The 14,018-nt window shown below is 46.5% G+C and overlaps 1 protein-coding gene across 2 annotated transcripts in view; it reads right to left on the bottom strand.

Moving 5' to 3' along the window:
- Nucleotides 1-13,963, bottom strand: part of snx5 (sorting nexin 5) — a 29,597-nt gene extending 15,634 nt beyond the window's left edge. Inside the window, exons 1-5 of one of the 2 annotated variants that reach the window (XM_033025745.1) lie at nt 13,799-13,963; nt 9,619-9,717; nt 2,649-2,759; nt 1,232-1,353; nt 358-481 (exon numbers count right to left, since the gene is read on the bottom strand). In XM_033025745.1, the coding sequence (XP_032881636.1) occupies nt 358-481; nt 1,232-1,353; nt 2,649-2,759; nt 9,619-9,717; nt 13,799-13,837 (495 nt within the window). In that variant the 5' untranslated portion in view covers nt 13,838-13,963. The remainder of the gene's footprint in view (nt 1-357; nt 482-1,231; nt 1,354-2,648; nt 2,760-9,618; nt 9,718-13,798) is intronic. The other variant, XM_033025746.1, reaches the window with a different exon arrangement.
- Between the last annotated feature and the right edge of the window lie 55 nt (nt 13,964-14,018).

Genomic DNA, 14,018 nt, shown 5'->3' with positions numbered 1-14,018 from the left:
ACTCACTTGAACTTGAACTTGAACACTAGGTCGGTGGGCCTAAGGGCCTGTTTCTCTGCTGTATCTATAAAGTTCAAAGTCTAATTTTGAATCAACCACTTTAATCATAAACATAAGACTTATTGCAATTTAAACATCACTTGGCACAAGACAGATGAAAATAGACATGGAACAAGCCCTTTGGCCCACAATGTCCGTGCCCAACATGATGCTAAATTTAAAATGACTCCTCCGCCCGAGTGTAATCCGTATCCCTCCACATCCATGTTCCCATCCAATAGCCTTATAATGAAAAGCAAGCAAGCTGTTCCCAATTAACTTCCCGCCACAGTAGTAAGTGAAGAAATAAAGTCTTACATCCTGATCATACTCCAGGAAAACGTGGAAGCTGTGGTCGCTGGTCAACACGGGGTGGTTCGCGAGTCGCTGGAGGAAGACTTCGTGGTTGGATACCGTCTTCTTAAAGACAGCCAGGTACTCCCTAATCAAAGTACACAACCAGGACAGACACTAAATCACAGGACAGTACAGGAAACCCTCAATATAACAGACCATAGGGGGCACTGGTGTCCGTAAGAGATTATCATTGTACAAGTAGAAACAACTGCAGATGCTGGTTAATACACAAAAGGACACAATATGATGGAGTAAATGTGATTGTACCTGCCTCAACTACCTCCTCTGGCAGCTCGTTCCACATACCCACCCACGCGTGTGAAAAGGTTGCCCTTAAGCTTCCTATGAAATCTTTCCCCTCTTACCTTAAACCCATGCCCTGTGGTTCCTGAATGCCCTACCCTGGGTAAAAGACTACATTCACCTTATTTATTCCCATCATACACTTCTACAAGACCACCCTATTCCAATTGCAAGTTCGCCAAAATGAAGCAAAGATTGCAAAAGCAAAAACAAAATGATGAAACTCACAAACAAAACCACTACAATTCTAGGGCAGGATTCTGCTTAAAAACAGATTTGGGTAGAAGGTGTAGATTTTAAACAACAGCTAGATTCCAACAAATTCAGTCTGTGCAACCCTAACCCCTTCCCTCATGAGCCCTCTCCCCCCGTGAAGTTGTACCCCTCGCTCTGCATGTTAATCTACCCCCTTCCCTCTCCTCCTCCTGGTGCTAATCCCCAACTCCCACCCCCCCCCCCCCCTCTGCGTTTACATCTGGCCCCACCAGCTGTGCTGAACAAACAGGCAATGGGCAGCTCCAGGCTATCTTACGCCTCGAGTTCTTGCTTCATTTTACTGAACTCTTCCTTGGACATCGATCCTTCTCCCTCGCCCAGTTTCTGCATCTTCTCCCTCGCCACGTCAAAGTCGGGCTTGGCAGGTGCTGGGGGAATCTACAGGCAGATAATGGAAGGGTGGTCAACATCAACAGAAATAACATCGCACCACAAGTCCCCACACACTCCCCATTCAAGACCACACTACCCACAACTCCCTCTGCACACCACCCCATTTACACTCCCCACACCATCCACCCAAGACCCCACCTTGTCCACCCCTTCACACTCCACGCGCCATCCCCACTCCCCACGCCATCCACCCAAGACCACACTCCCTGCCTTGTCCACCCCCACACTTCCCACACCACCCCCTTCACACTCCCCGCCTTGTCCACCTCCTTCACACTCCCCCCGCTATCGGAAGCACCACTCCTTCCCCATTGACCAATTCACGTCCAACCATCTCAAACCCTCACCTGAAACTTGCTCCTAAAGCCAAGATCACTGTGCATTCTCTAGGACAACCAAAGGCATTTGCACAGAAACAGGCCCTTCGGCCCAACTCATTTATGCCAAACAAGATGACCCATCTAAATTGGTTCCACTTGCGCACATTTGGCACATATCTTTTCCTATCCGCTGTACCTCCCAAATGCTATATAATTGCTATAGCACCTGCCTCAACTACCTCCACTGGCAGCTTGTTCAATACTCCCATACTATGTGTAAAAGTTGCCCCTCAGGCTATTAAATATTTTCCTCAGTTTAAACCCATGTCCTCTGGTTCTTGATTCCCCAATTCTGGTTAAAATTCTGTGAATTCACCGTATCCATTCTTCATGATTATTGACACCTCTAAGATCACCCTCGAGTGATACCCTGGCGGAGTAGACAATGGGCCAAATGGTCTAATTTGCTGTTTCATGAACACTCATCCAGTCGCAGAGCCCTGCAGCCAACCACTATATTACATGACATAGAAGCAGAATTAGATCATTCGGACCATCGAGTCTACTCCCCCATTTGATCATGGCTGATCTATCTTTCCCTCTCAACCCCATTCTCCTGCCTAATCCCCATAACCTTTGACACCCTTACTCATCAAGAACCTATCAATCTCCACTTAAATATACCCAATGACTTAGCCTCCACTGCCGTCTGTGGCAATGAATTCCTCCTTCTGGCTAAAGAAATTCCTCCTCGTGTCCTTTCTAAAGGTACGTCCTTTTATTCTGTGGCTATGGCCTCTGGTGCTAGACACTCCCACTGGTGGAAACGCCCTCACCACATCCACTCTATCCAGACCTTTCACTATTCGGTAAGTTTCACTGAGGTTCCCCTCATCCTTCCAAACCTCCGCGAGTACAAACCCAGTGCCGGTCTGAACACTGGCCACGACCCCCACTCACGATGATCCCGGCGTAGTCCTCATTCTCCACCAGTGCGTCGTGTAGCCACACAAAGTCCTCGTGCTGCCTGATCACCGAGAAGTCCGACTTCTTGAAAGATGGCAGGGTCGTCTGAAGGAGAGAACGAGATTCAGTGCTTCCCCCACTCAGACCCCCACCTCCCCTCAAGGTCCGAGACACCTTCTACAATTACCAACTCCACCTAGCTGTTGTGGAGCCCCAAGCCCAACCACTTGGCTTGCAAAGATAAGATCGTCGCCCCCCCCCCCCACAAAACATGCCATGAGTTAATAAGTCCCAGGGAGCAAAATTAAGCCATTCAGCCCATCAAGTCTACTCCGCCATTCAATCATGGCTCATCTATCTTTCCCTCTGAACCCCATAAACCCCGACATCCTTCCTAATCAATAATCTCTCAATCTCTGCTTTAAAAATACCCAATGACTTGGGCTCCACCACCGATATTAAAAGGAGAGCGAGTGGCATAGTGGCACAATGGCAATGAATTCCAAATTCACCGCCCTCTGGCTAAAGAAGTTATTTTCTGAAGATAGTTCCAATGGACCACGTGCTACGTTCTACATGTTGCAGGTCCTCATGGTCCCACACCTGGATTCCCAGCCCACTCACTAATTGACAATGGCGTCCACTCTCCCCTTAAATATCACCAGGTTCTCTTGTCTGTGGTCCCAACCGGAAACATTGTCTGCCCATTCTCACCACAGATGCTGCCCGACCCACTGAGTTCCTCCATCACTTTACACAGGCCAATGAACCTAAAAACATGCACGTCTTTGGGATATGGGAGGAAACCGGGGCACCCAGAAGAAACCCACACGATCACAGAGAGAACATACAAACTCTACACCAACAGTGCCAGAGATCAGGATCACACCTGGGTCTTGGACACTGTGCAAATTATTGTTACTTGTACACAAACTATCATAAACTAGCATTCGACTCAACCCACTAAGTTTAAAAAAGAGCAAAACAAAACAATTGCTGGAGGAACTCAGCAGGTCCGGTAGCATCTGTGGGGGGGTGGGGAGGAAAAAACCAACAGACTACATTATGGGTTGGACCGACCCTGTAAAAAAGAACAAGGAAATGTTAAAGGGAGTTTAAATGTTAACAGGTATTGTCTGTATGGAGTTTGTACGATCTCCCTGTGACCGTGTGGTTTCTTCCCGCACTCCAAAGACGTACGGGTTTACAGGTTAACTGGCCTTGGTACAATTGTAAATTGTCTCTAGTATGTGGGATAGTGCGAGTGTACAGGGTAATCGCTGGTCAGCATGGACTCGGTGAGCTGAAGAACCTGCTTCCGTGTTGTATCTCATAAGTAAACCAAGCTTCGGTGAGCGGATGGAGTGCCCAGTGAACATTCACTGGTGACCCAGATGGCCAAACGGTGAGACTCGTTTACCAAAGCTTTACCAAGCCTTGGGTGGATCAGCACAGATGTCAATTCCTGTCACCACCGATGCTGCCACCAAACAGCATGCCACATCTAACACACAAATTCTCAAAAGATACCGCCTTGGATATCCCCCCCCCCGACACCCATCCTTTTTCTCCAGAATGCTACCTGACCCTCTGAGCTACTCCAGCACTTTGTGTCTATCTTCTCAAAAGACAGTATTGCACAAATGTGTATTTGTAAAACCTCGTCACGTTAATCCATGTTTAAAAAAAACAAGGGTTCCACCAGTCCAATCTTGTCAACAGCAGTCAAACCCGACGCAAGAGATAAATGACTGAACAATGCCATGGGTTCAGAAACCAAAGTTCAGAAACCAAGTATTGCACAAGATTTTCAGCAGGTTGTTACTCTCCTGACCCACCATATCCATACAACATTGTGCAGAGAAGGGGGAGGGGGAAAGAAAGCAGAGGGGATAGAGACAAAATTAAGTCAGAATGAATTAGCTTCCTCATAATCCAGCAGAGAGCAAGTGTTTTGTTTGTGAAAAATCCCTTGATGAAGACATTAATCGAGCAACACATTGTGGAAGAGGCAAGACAGTACTGCAGTAAATCAGTGGATCAGGCATCACCTCTGGAGAACATAGATGGGTGACATTTCAGGTCGAGACCCTTCTTCGGGGAAAGGATTAGCAGGCCGAAGGGCAGAATTTGTGTAGCGGTAGAGGTATTGCCTCACGGCACCAGAGACTCAGGTTCAATCCCGACTATGGGTGCTGTCTGTGTGGAGTTTGCACTTTCTCCGTGACCGCGTGGGTTTCCTCCAGGTGCTCCGGTTTCCTCCCACATCCCAAAAATGTGTAGGTTGGTAGGTGAGTGGTCTCTGTAAATTGCCCCGAGCGTGCAGGGATTGGATGAGAAAGTGGAGAATTCTGACGTTTTGGTTCAGGTCATTCTGAATGAGAATGTGAACGCCACATGTCCTGTATCCACAGCCACGTAGGAGCAGATCAGTCCATCAATCCAGGCTGAGAGGCTTTTATGCCTGCATATAGAGGACAGGCAGTCTGTCTCACACCTCCTGCATTAATCCCTGGCCTTTGTTCCAACCTTCTGCCCTTCAAAAACCACTCCCTCATCTGTGTCCACCGGTTACCTGCTGTGCTTTGTCCTGCCCAACCTCTCTCCCATTCTTCTCCCTCCTCCCCTAAAATCAGCCTGAAATAGGGTCCCAACCCAAAACGTCACCTATCAATGTTCTCCAACGATGCTGCTTGATCCGCTGAGTTCCTCCAACAGTCTTTTTTTTTTTTTTAATCAAATCTCCCAGATTTAATAGTGATCTCTGAGCTACACTCACTCGAGCACGATACTCACCAGGAGTTATCTATGATGACATCCTCTCTTTCAATCAAAATATTGGTCTCCGACCCAGGGTGCGATCATTGTTCCCCCAATCTCATCCACATCAAACATCTGTGCAAAACCCTTGCTACAATCTCAGCTGCCACGATCTAAATAATCTCCTCCTCATTCACTTCTCCAACCTCCTGCAGCAAACACAGAGGGTCAGGGAGTAAAAGGTGAGGAATCAGGTTTATCACAATTCTCAAGCAATCCCTTACAGGTAATTCACAGCATCTTGCATAGGCCAGAACACTACAGCACAATAACAGGCCCTTCGGCCCACAACGTCCATGCCCAACATGATGCCACGGCACATGAACAGGGCAGCACAGCGGAGAAGTTGCTGCCTTACAGCGCCAGAGACCTGGGCTTGATCCTGTCTACGGGTGCCGACTGAATGGAGATTGTACGTTCTCCCTGTGACTGCGTGGGTTTTCTCCGGTTTCCACCCGCATCCCAAATACTTGCAGGTGAATTGGCTTCTGTAACTTGTCTCTAGTATATAGGATAGGACTAGTGTACAGGTAATCACTGGTTGGGGCGGACTCAGTGAGGCAAAGGTCCTATTTCCATGTTGTATCTCTAAACTACACCAAGTTAAACTAATCATATCTGCCTGCACACAATCAGTATCCCTCCATTCCCGGCGTATCCCAAGTGTTGATCTAAAAGCCTCAAACACCACTCTCACATCTGCCTGCACCCCCGGCAACATGTTCCAGGCACCCACCACATTCGGTAAAAACTCTTCTCATCTCCTTTAAACTTTGCTCCTCTTACCTTAAAGCTATGTCCTCTAGTATTTGGCATTTCCATCCAGCAGAGAGGTTCTGACTGTCCCATACATTTAAAGGCACGAAGAAGTGTGGAAAAAGCACCCACCCCTTTTTCAGTTTTCCACAACACATGTATAAATCACCGCTAACAACTCTTCTCCACCAGTTGCGCGTTTATCAGGGCGGCCAAGAGCTCTTATCTTTAAGGCAGGATCTGGTGAACGTCTGCACTCTTAAGATTTGAGACTAGGGCTTAAAAAATTGGAAGGAAGTCTGGAATCTTGCAGTTGCGGCAGTCTTTGCCCTTCCTCCTGCAATATCAAGAACTTGCAACATCCACTCAGCCACACAAGGCTCACTTCCTGTACACTGAATCAAGATAGTCTGATGGCTGGCATCAAGAACTATGGGTGAACATGCACAGTTAATGCACAAACCTCTTCTGTGAGAGCAAGATTCAAGTGAGAAATGAAACACTGCAAAACAGTTGAGCAGCAAAGCACCCAATGATCGAGATAATTAACAAGAAAACACTGCAGAACTAGACAGGGTCAAGAGCATACCGGCAGTCAAAACAACGGAACAAACGAGTGTTACAACAAGATTTAAAATGTGTGTGTGCGCATGTTCCCAACCCTTGTGTGCTCACGGCAAAAGTAGTGGAATAGTTTTTGGAGAAAGTGTTTCAAAACTGCCAGGGATGGAGGAGAAGGCAGAAACGAAAGCAATGTTTGAGGCTTTTAGCTATACACATGCAGGGAATGGAACAACATGGATCACTTGCAGGCAGAGGTGATGACCTTAATGGAATCATGTTCAGGCCAGACATGGTGGGCCAAGGGCTTGTTCCCAAGCTGTGTTTTTATATACTAGCTAACGTGATCATTGTAATTAATGGTCTGTTATTCACATTGCTGCAGTTTACAGCAAAGAATCCAAGGATTTTGAGTGCTAGATACAAATGCAAACTTAAGATGGGATACTGATCAAAAGACAGAATTGAAAGCTGTACATTTCCTTACAAAGAATGAAAATGAAAACTAGTTTCAGTTTCCTTCATCTGACATTACTTGCAGTCATCTACCAGTAGCACAGCTTAGCAGCAGTGAGTTTATACTTTAGAAATACAGTGTGGCCCTCCAAGTCCATGCCGACCAGCAATCACCCCATACATCAGCACCAGGGACAATTTACAAAGGACAATTAACCTACAAACCCGTAGGTCTTTGGAGTGAGGGAGGAAACACGGTTACAGGGAGAATGTGCAAACATCGTGCAGACAGCACCCCTAGTCAGGATTGAACCCGGGTCTTCGGGGCTGTAAGGCAGCAACTCTAATGCTGCACCACCGTGCCACTCTAAATGGGACACACTCTTTCCTTGAGCTAAACTGTGCCCACAATATCTAAGGGACAAGCAAGGTCACCATCTTGAGTGCTGTACAGACTTATGATCTCAGTGCAGCCCTGCTCACTTCCTCAAATGGTGCACTGGGAGAGTAGCAAACTAACAACTCGAGGGGAGACAAGGGGCTGGAGTAACTGAGTGGGTCAGGCAGCATCTCTGGAGAACATGGATATGATGCTTCAGGAGTCAGTATTGCTTTTGGGAGAGGGGGGTAGAAAAGAGAAAGCTGGAAGAGAGGAGGGGAAGGACAAAGCCTGGCAGGTAATGAATGGGTTGATACGGTTGGGGGAGGGGGGTGGGGGTGAGAGGGGTTAATAGGCTGATGGTGGACAAAGACCAAAAATGAAAAGGCATGCGAGACAAAAGGACTGAAGAGTTGCAAATTGTGAAGCTAGAGGAAGGAATGTGAGTGGAGGGAAATAGGTGTGAATCCGGGTGGGGCATAGGGGAGGGAGAGGACGAATAGAAGTGGGAGGGGGGGGGGGAGAACAGAGAAGAACAGGGTGGGGAAGCTTCATGCAGTTACCTAAAATTGGAGAATTCAATGTTCATACCATTGTGATTTGTTCCTTGTATCCACAAAACACCTCAGTTGCTTCATCTTTCAGAGGTTCAGAGTTAGAAGCACAAAATCTCGTAGCTCTGGTCACCCCAGGATGTGAACGCCTTGGAAAGGGTGCAGATCAGGTCTATCAGAATGCTGACACAAGGAACTGCAGATACTGGAACCTTACGCAGATCATAGTGCTGGAGTAGCAAGGTCAGCAGATCAGGCAGCATCTGAAGGACATAGGTAGGTGGTGTCTTGGGTCACGACCCTTCCTCAGAACACTGCCTCAGTTAGGGGGCATTAGTTATAAGGACAAGACTTAGATTGTTTTCTCTGGTACACTGAAGTTTGCAGGGAGACCCAATACAAGTACATAAAATAATGAGGCATAGATAGTGTATACAGTCATTTCCCCCATTGTGGAAATGTCAAAGACCAGAGGACATGGCTTTAAGGTGAAAAGGGCAAAGTTTAAAAGTAATTGTATGGGGCAAGTTTATTTTATATACACAGAGTGGTGGGTGCCTGCAACCTGCTGCCAGGGAGGAGGGTAGAGGTGACAGAGGTAGAAACAATAGGCATTTATGAGATTTTTAGATAGGCACGTGGATATGCAGGCAATGGAGGGATATGGATCACGTACAGACAGAACAGATTAGTATTTTTGGATGTTATGATCGACACAGACATTTTGAGCTGACATTTGTACCTTGATGCACGTGACAATAACCCCAAACGGACCAGGTGGACGGAAGGGCCTACTTCCCTGCTCCACATCTCTACAACTTATATATGGACCGCACGTACGACCCAGAGCTTGGCAGACCACGATAGAGCTGCCAGCTGCATCTTCGCTCTGAGGGAACGCTGCGGCCACAGTCCCAATTTGGGAACTGCCTGGGTTAGGAACATTTCACAGGAACACAAACTTGCTGGAACCGGGGGATGAGATTAGTTTAGAGATACAGAGTGGAATCAGGCCCTTCGGCCCTTCAGGTCTGCGCCAACCAACAATCAACCATACACACTAGCTCTATCCAACACACTATATCACAATTTATAAAGGCCAATTAGCCTACAAAGCCACAAGTCTTTGGGATGCGGAAGGAAACCGAAACACCCAGAGGAAACCCACGTGGTCACAGGGAGAACGTGCAAACTCCCCACAGGAAGCACACGAGATCAGGATGGAACCCGGGTCTCTGGAGCTGCGTGGCAGCGGCTCTACCACTGTGCCACTGTGACTTGTACAACAGATAACATCCAGTGTTGTGTAAATCATAAACTGGTTTCCCGACTCATTTGAGAAAGAGATGAGCACACAATGGCAGCCAACACTGCTCACGCTTGCCATCTCCAGCGAGAGGTAGACTGGGCGAGAATCAGCGCTGCAGGGCCCACCCACCTTCGTGTGGACGGTGAATTTGACCTTCTCCCTCTCGCTGAGGGCATCTGGGATGTCGACCAGCACCGAGGGCTCTCCTTCCATGGATACGGAAGCCAGCTGAAATACAAAACAAAGCGGTGACAGCTTCCAGTGTAATGTAGGCTTCAGAGTGAACCATTAGTCTGAAGAAGGGTCTCGACCCGAAACGTTACCTATTCCTTCAATCCATAGATGCTTCCTCACCCGCTGAGTTTCTCCAGCATTTTTGTCTACATTAGATTCTAATGCTAACTTCTAAAGGTAGACACAAAGTGCTGGAATAACTCAGCATGTTCAGTTTAGTGTCACGTGTACAGAGGTTACAGTGAAAAGCTTTTGATGCTTGCTATATAGTCAGCAGAAAGACAATACGCGATTACAATTGAGCCATACAGTGTACAGTTTATTACAGTACATTTACAGCACAAGGGAATAACAGGTAAAGCCAGCAAAGTCCGATCAAGGAAAGTCCGTGGGTCACCAAAGAGGGTCAGACATCACCTCTGGAGAAAAATGGTCCGACCCAAAACGTCACCTATACTTTTTCTCCAGAGATGCTGCATGACTCATTGAGTTACTCCAACATTGTGGGTCTATCTTTGGTACATACCAGCATCTGCAGTTCCTTCAATATGTGAATGCAACATCTAATTAGACCAAATATTGTTAAGGGCAGGTGGAAAATGTACATAGAACACAAGGTGTTGGAGAAACCCACAGTTAGGTGGCAACTCAGATCGCAGGGCCCCGACCCAAATCAGTATCTATCCATGTTCTCCAGAGATGCTGCCCGAGTTACTCCAGAGCTGTGTGCCTTTTTTTGTAAACTAGCATCTGCTGTTCCTTGCGTCTGCAGCTGGGAATTATGATCTGCACAGTAATTAAGCTGTACTTGCCCATTTCAACTACACTAAGGGACCCATTCACCAGGCAACTGTTAAAAAAGAATCCAAACAATTAATTAGGGCATGATTTTCAAAAACACATGCGTCAGGTTTTTCCACAGCGTGATGGTACTTTGCCACAGCTGTTTCTAGATAAGGTTAATGGCATTCATTAACACATTATAATTGGCAATCACACAACTGCAGAAACTCGAAGCCAGAACAAACAGGGTCGTGACTCGAAACAACAACCCTGCCATTCCACGAGGCAGTTAAGCATTCCCAACATTCTCCCAATTTTATTTCTAATGCCAATGATTATTTGTCACAAGAAAATTGTTGCATTGAAACATTGCTTTTCACATCCTTGTTGAATGTATTCAAGAGATAGTTGGATATAGCTCTTTGGGCTAACGGAATTCTAGGGATATGGGGAGAAAGCAGGAACAGGGTACTGATTCTGGATGATCAGCCAAAATCATATTGAATGGCGGTGCTGGCTCGAAAGGTCGAATGGCCTACTCCTGCGCCTATTTTCTATGTTTTTATGTTTAAGATGTCCCAAAATACTACACAACTATTTAAGTACTTTTGAATTGTTGACAGCTCTAATAAAGGAAAATGGAAATGCAAGGAACTGCAGATGCTGGTTTACAAAAAAAAAAGATGGTGCTGGAGCAACTCAGCGGGTCAGGCAGCATTTCAGAACAACATGGATAGGTGACATTTCAGGTCAGTGGCCAATTTGCACACAATCAGCATTAAGCAATGGGATAATGGTCAGCTAACTTGTGTTCAATGATTAGTTTTCTCAAGGGTAAATATTGTCAACATCCTGCTGCTCTTTAAAAAGGGAGATATCAGAAAAGGAGCTTCTACAGGTGTACAGCAGAGAGCACTATGAATGGTTGCATCATGGCCTAGTTTGGCAACTTGAACACCCAGGAATGAAGGAGACTCCAGAGAGTGGCCCAGTCCATCACGGGTACTGACCTCCCCACCAGGAATCTATTGGAGGCACCAATGTCAAAGACCAACATCAGCCTGGCCACACTCTCATCTCGCTGCCCCTATCGGGTACAGGAGCCTGAAAACCATGACCTCCAGGTTCAATAACAGCTTCTTCCCAGCAACCATCAAGCTCTTGAACACTGCACAACACTAACCTCAGCAACTATAAGTTTCTATGGATGTGTCATTGGTTGCACTACAGACTTCAGTTTTTGCACTATTATGGATACCTAGTATTGCTGATTATTAATTTATTTTACTTGTGTTTGGTATATTATCTCTTACTGTTTATAAGCCTGTTTAGCTGCAATAAAAACAAAATATTTCTGTTGTCAGTATATATACCAGTCTTGAGCCCTTTAAAACATGTTTAAGACAATGTTTAATTACACCAAGGATCTTTCAAACAGTGTGTAAGGAGGAACTGCAGATGCTGGTTTAATCCGAAGAAGGGTCTCAACCCGAAACGTCACCCATTCCTTCTCTCCAGAGATGCTGCCTGCCCCGCTGAGTTACTCCAGGTTTTTGTGTCTATCTTTTGAACAGGCTGTTGTGGGAACCACAACAAGGTTGGTAATGAGAATGATCCCATGGATCAATCCACTCCAGGATGTCCTGCAGCATTCCACAAGCAACTGAATTCCAATTGGTGCAAGGGCAAACAATACCCTGCCTTTTGTGCAAAGAATCTCACAATCAACAAGTGAACTAATCAAGTGACCAAATGATTGATGTACACAACTTTCTGCAGTAACTCAGCAGGCCAGACAGCATCTCCAGAGAAAGAGTATAGGTGAAGTTTCAGGTTGGAGCCCTTCTTCAGACTGCTAATCTGAACTCCAGACTTCAGACAGCAGAAGGACCTCGACCTGAAACATCACCTATTCCTTTTCTCCAGTTGCTGCCTGACCCTCCAGCATGTTATGTCTATTTCCTGTATAAACCAGCAACTGCTGTCCCTTTCTACACTAGTGACCAAACTATCCAGGCTGCTGATAACGGCCAGGTCAAAGAAAACAGCTGACACAATCAAAGACTTGTCCCACCCCCATCATTCCTTTTTACTCCCTGCTCCTCAGTCAGTTAGAAACAGAAGTTTGAAAGCACACACTACCAGTCTCGGGAACTGCTCTTCCCCTCTTATGTCAGGCTTCTGAACAGTCCTTCCGTAAGCTAGGGTACTGTCCGATTCACCTCTACCCCATTGTGGACATTAGATTTTGTGTCTGGAACTGATGCGCTACAATGTTGACAACTGTATTCTGAACTCTGTATCTTCCCCTTTGCTCAACAGATTGTACTTTTGTTTGAAATGTATACATGTATATTATCTGATTTGATTCAATAGCATGTAAAACAAAGCTCAGCACTGTACATTGATGCATATAAACTGCATTTAGGACAAGTTTTATTTTTGCATTCACTAAACAGGATTTTGCTTTAACATCTCATTTAAAAAAAAGGGATCTCCCATATGCAAATTCCTCTGGTCTCTGATAACAGGCACACAGCCGGGAATCAGAGTCTGCTCAATGATTTAGTCTACAACCCAGCCCAGCTGACATTAGCCCAATAACCCTTCCCCAGAGCAGTAACACCCTTATAGAACAGAAACGTTTCCCAATGGCAAATATTAACTACTTGAAATGAAAAAGGTTGCATGGTTTGGGGAAAGAGGAGTGACACTAACTGTATAATTCTATTAACATTCCAGAACACCTACATTGCCTTCTGGTATCTGACATTCTTGTGATTCCACAAGTAAAAAAGGCAGAAGCAACTACAAAAAAAAGGTTGCTATAACCAGTTTGAAAGCATCGCCAGGACATCAGGTGGAACTTTTGTCACATCTGCACAAAGATTATTGGAAACACAAGAAACTGCAGCTGCTGGAATCTTGAGCAAAACACAAAGTGCTGAAGAAACTATCAGCCTGTAGAAAGGTACCGACCGCAAACGCCCCCAGTCCATTCTCTCCACAGATGCTGCCTGACCCGCTGAGTTCCTCCAGCACTTCGTGCTTTGCACAAGATTGTAACCCAACATATGCAGTTCCTTGTGTCTACCCCCTAAAGATTCCCACTTCCAGGTTGTACTTGTTTATGTTTTAAAGAACCATAAAAGACGTTATAAATGTCGCAGGTACCGCGCAGTCCCACCGCAGTTAGGCTAGTAGCTGCGGCTGAAGTCCCCAGTAAGCGTTGTTTACCAACAATCAGGAAGAAGCGGCGAGTGACTGGGCTGCAAACCACACCTTCCCCTACCTTGTTGCACTCACTCAGGACCGCGGTACTCTCAGACATCGCTCACTCGGGCAGGAAGAAAAGAGCAGCGTTATTGCAGGTAGCGCCGCTTCACCCCGCGTTCCCCGGCCAGCGCAGAGCTCCGCTCCCTTCCTCACTCCGCGTAACTCTGCCCAAGCTCCCGCCTCCACCGCCTTCGCATTGGCGCAGCGGCTCGACGCGTCACCACAACACAGCTCGG

The sequence above is a fragment of the Amblyraja radiata genome, chromosome 8 (assembly GCF_010909765.2).
Source record: "Amblyraja radiata isolate CabotCenter1 chromosome 8, sAmbRad1.1.pri, whole genome shotgun sequence".
In the NCBI taxonomy this organism is placed as follows: Eukaryota; Metazoa; Chordata; class Chondrichthyes; order Rajiformes; family Rajidae; genus Amblyraja; species Amblyraja radiata.
This window is presented reverse-complemented; position numbering and strand designations above follow the sequence as displayed.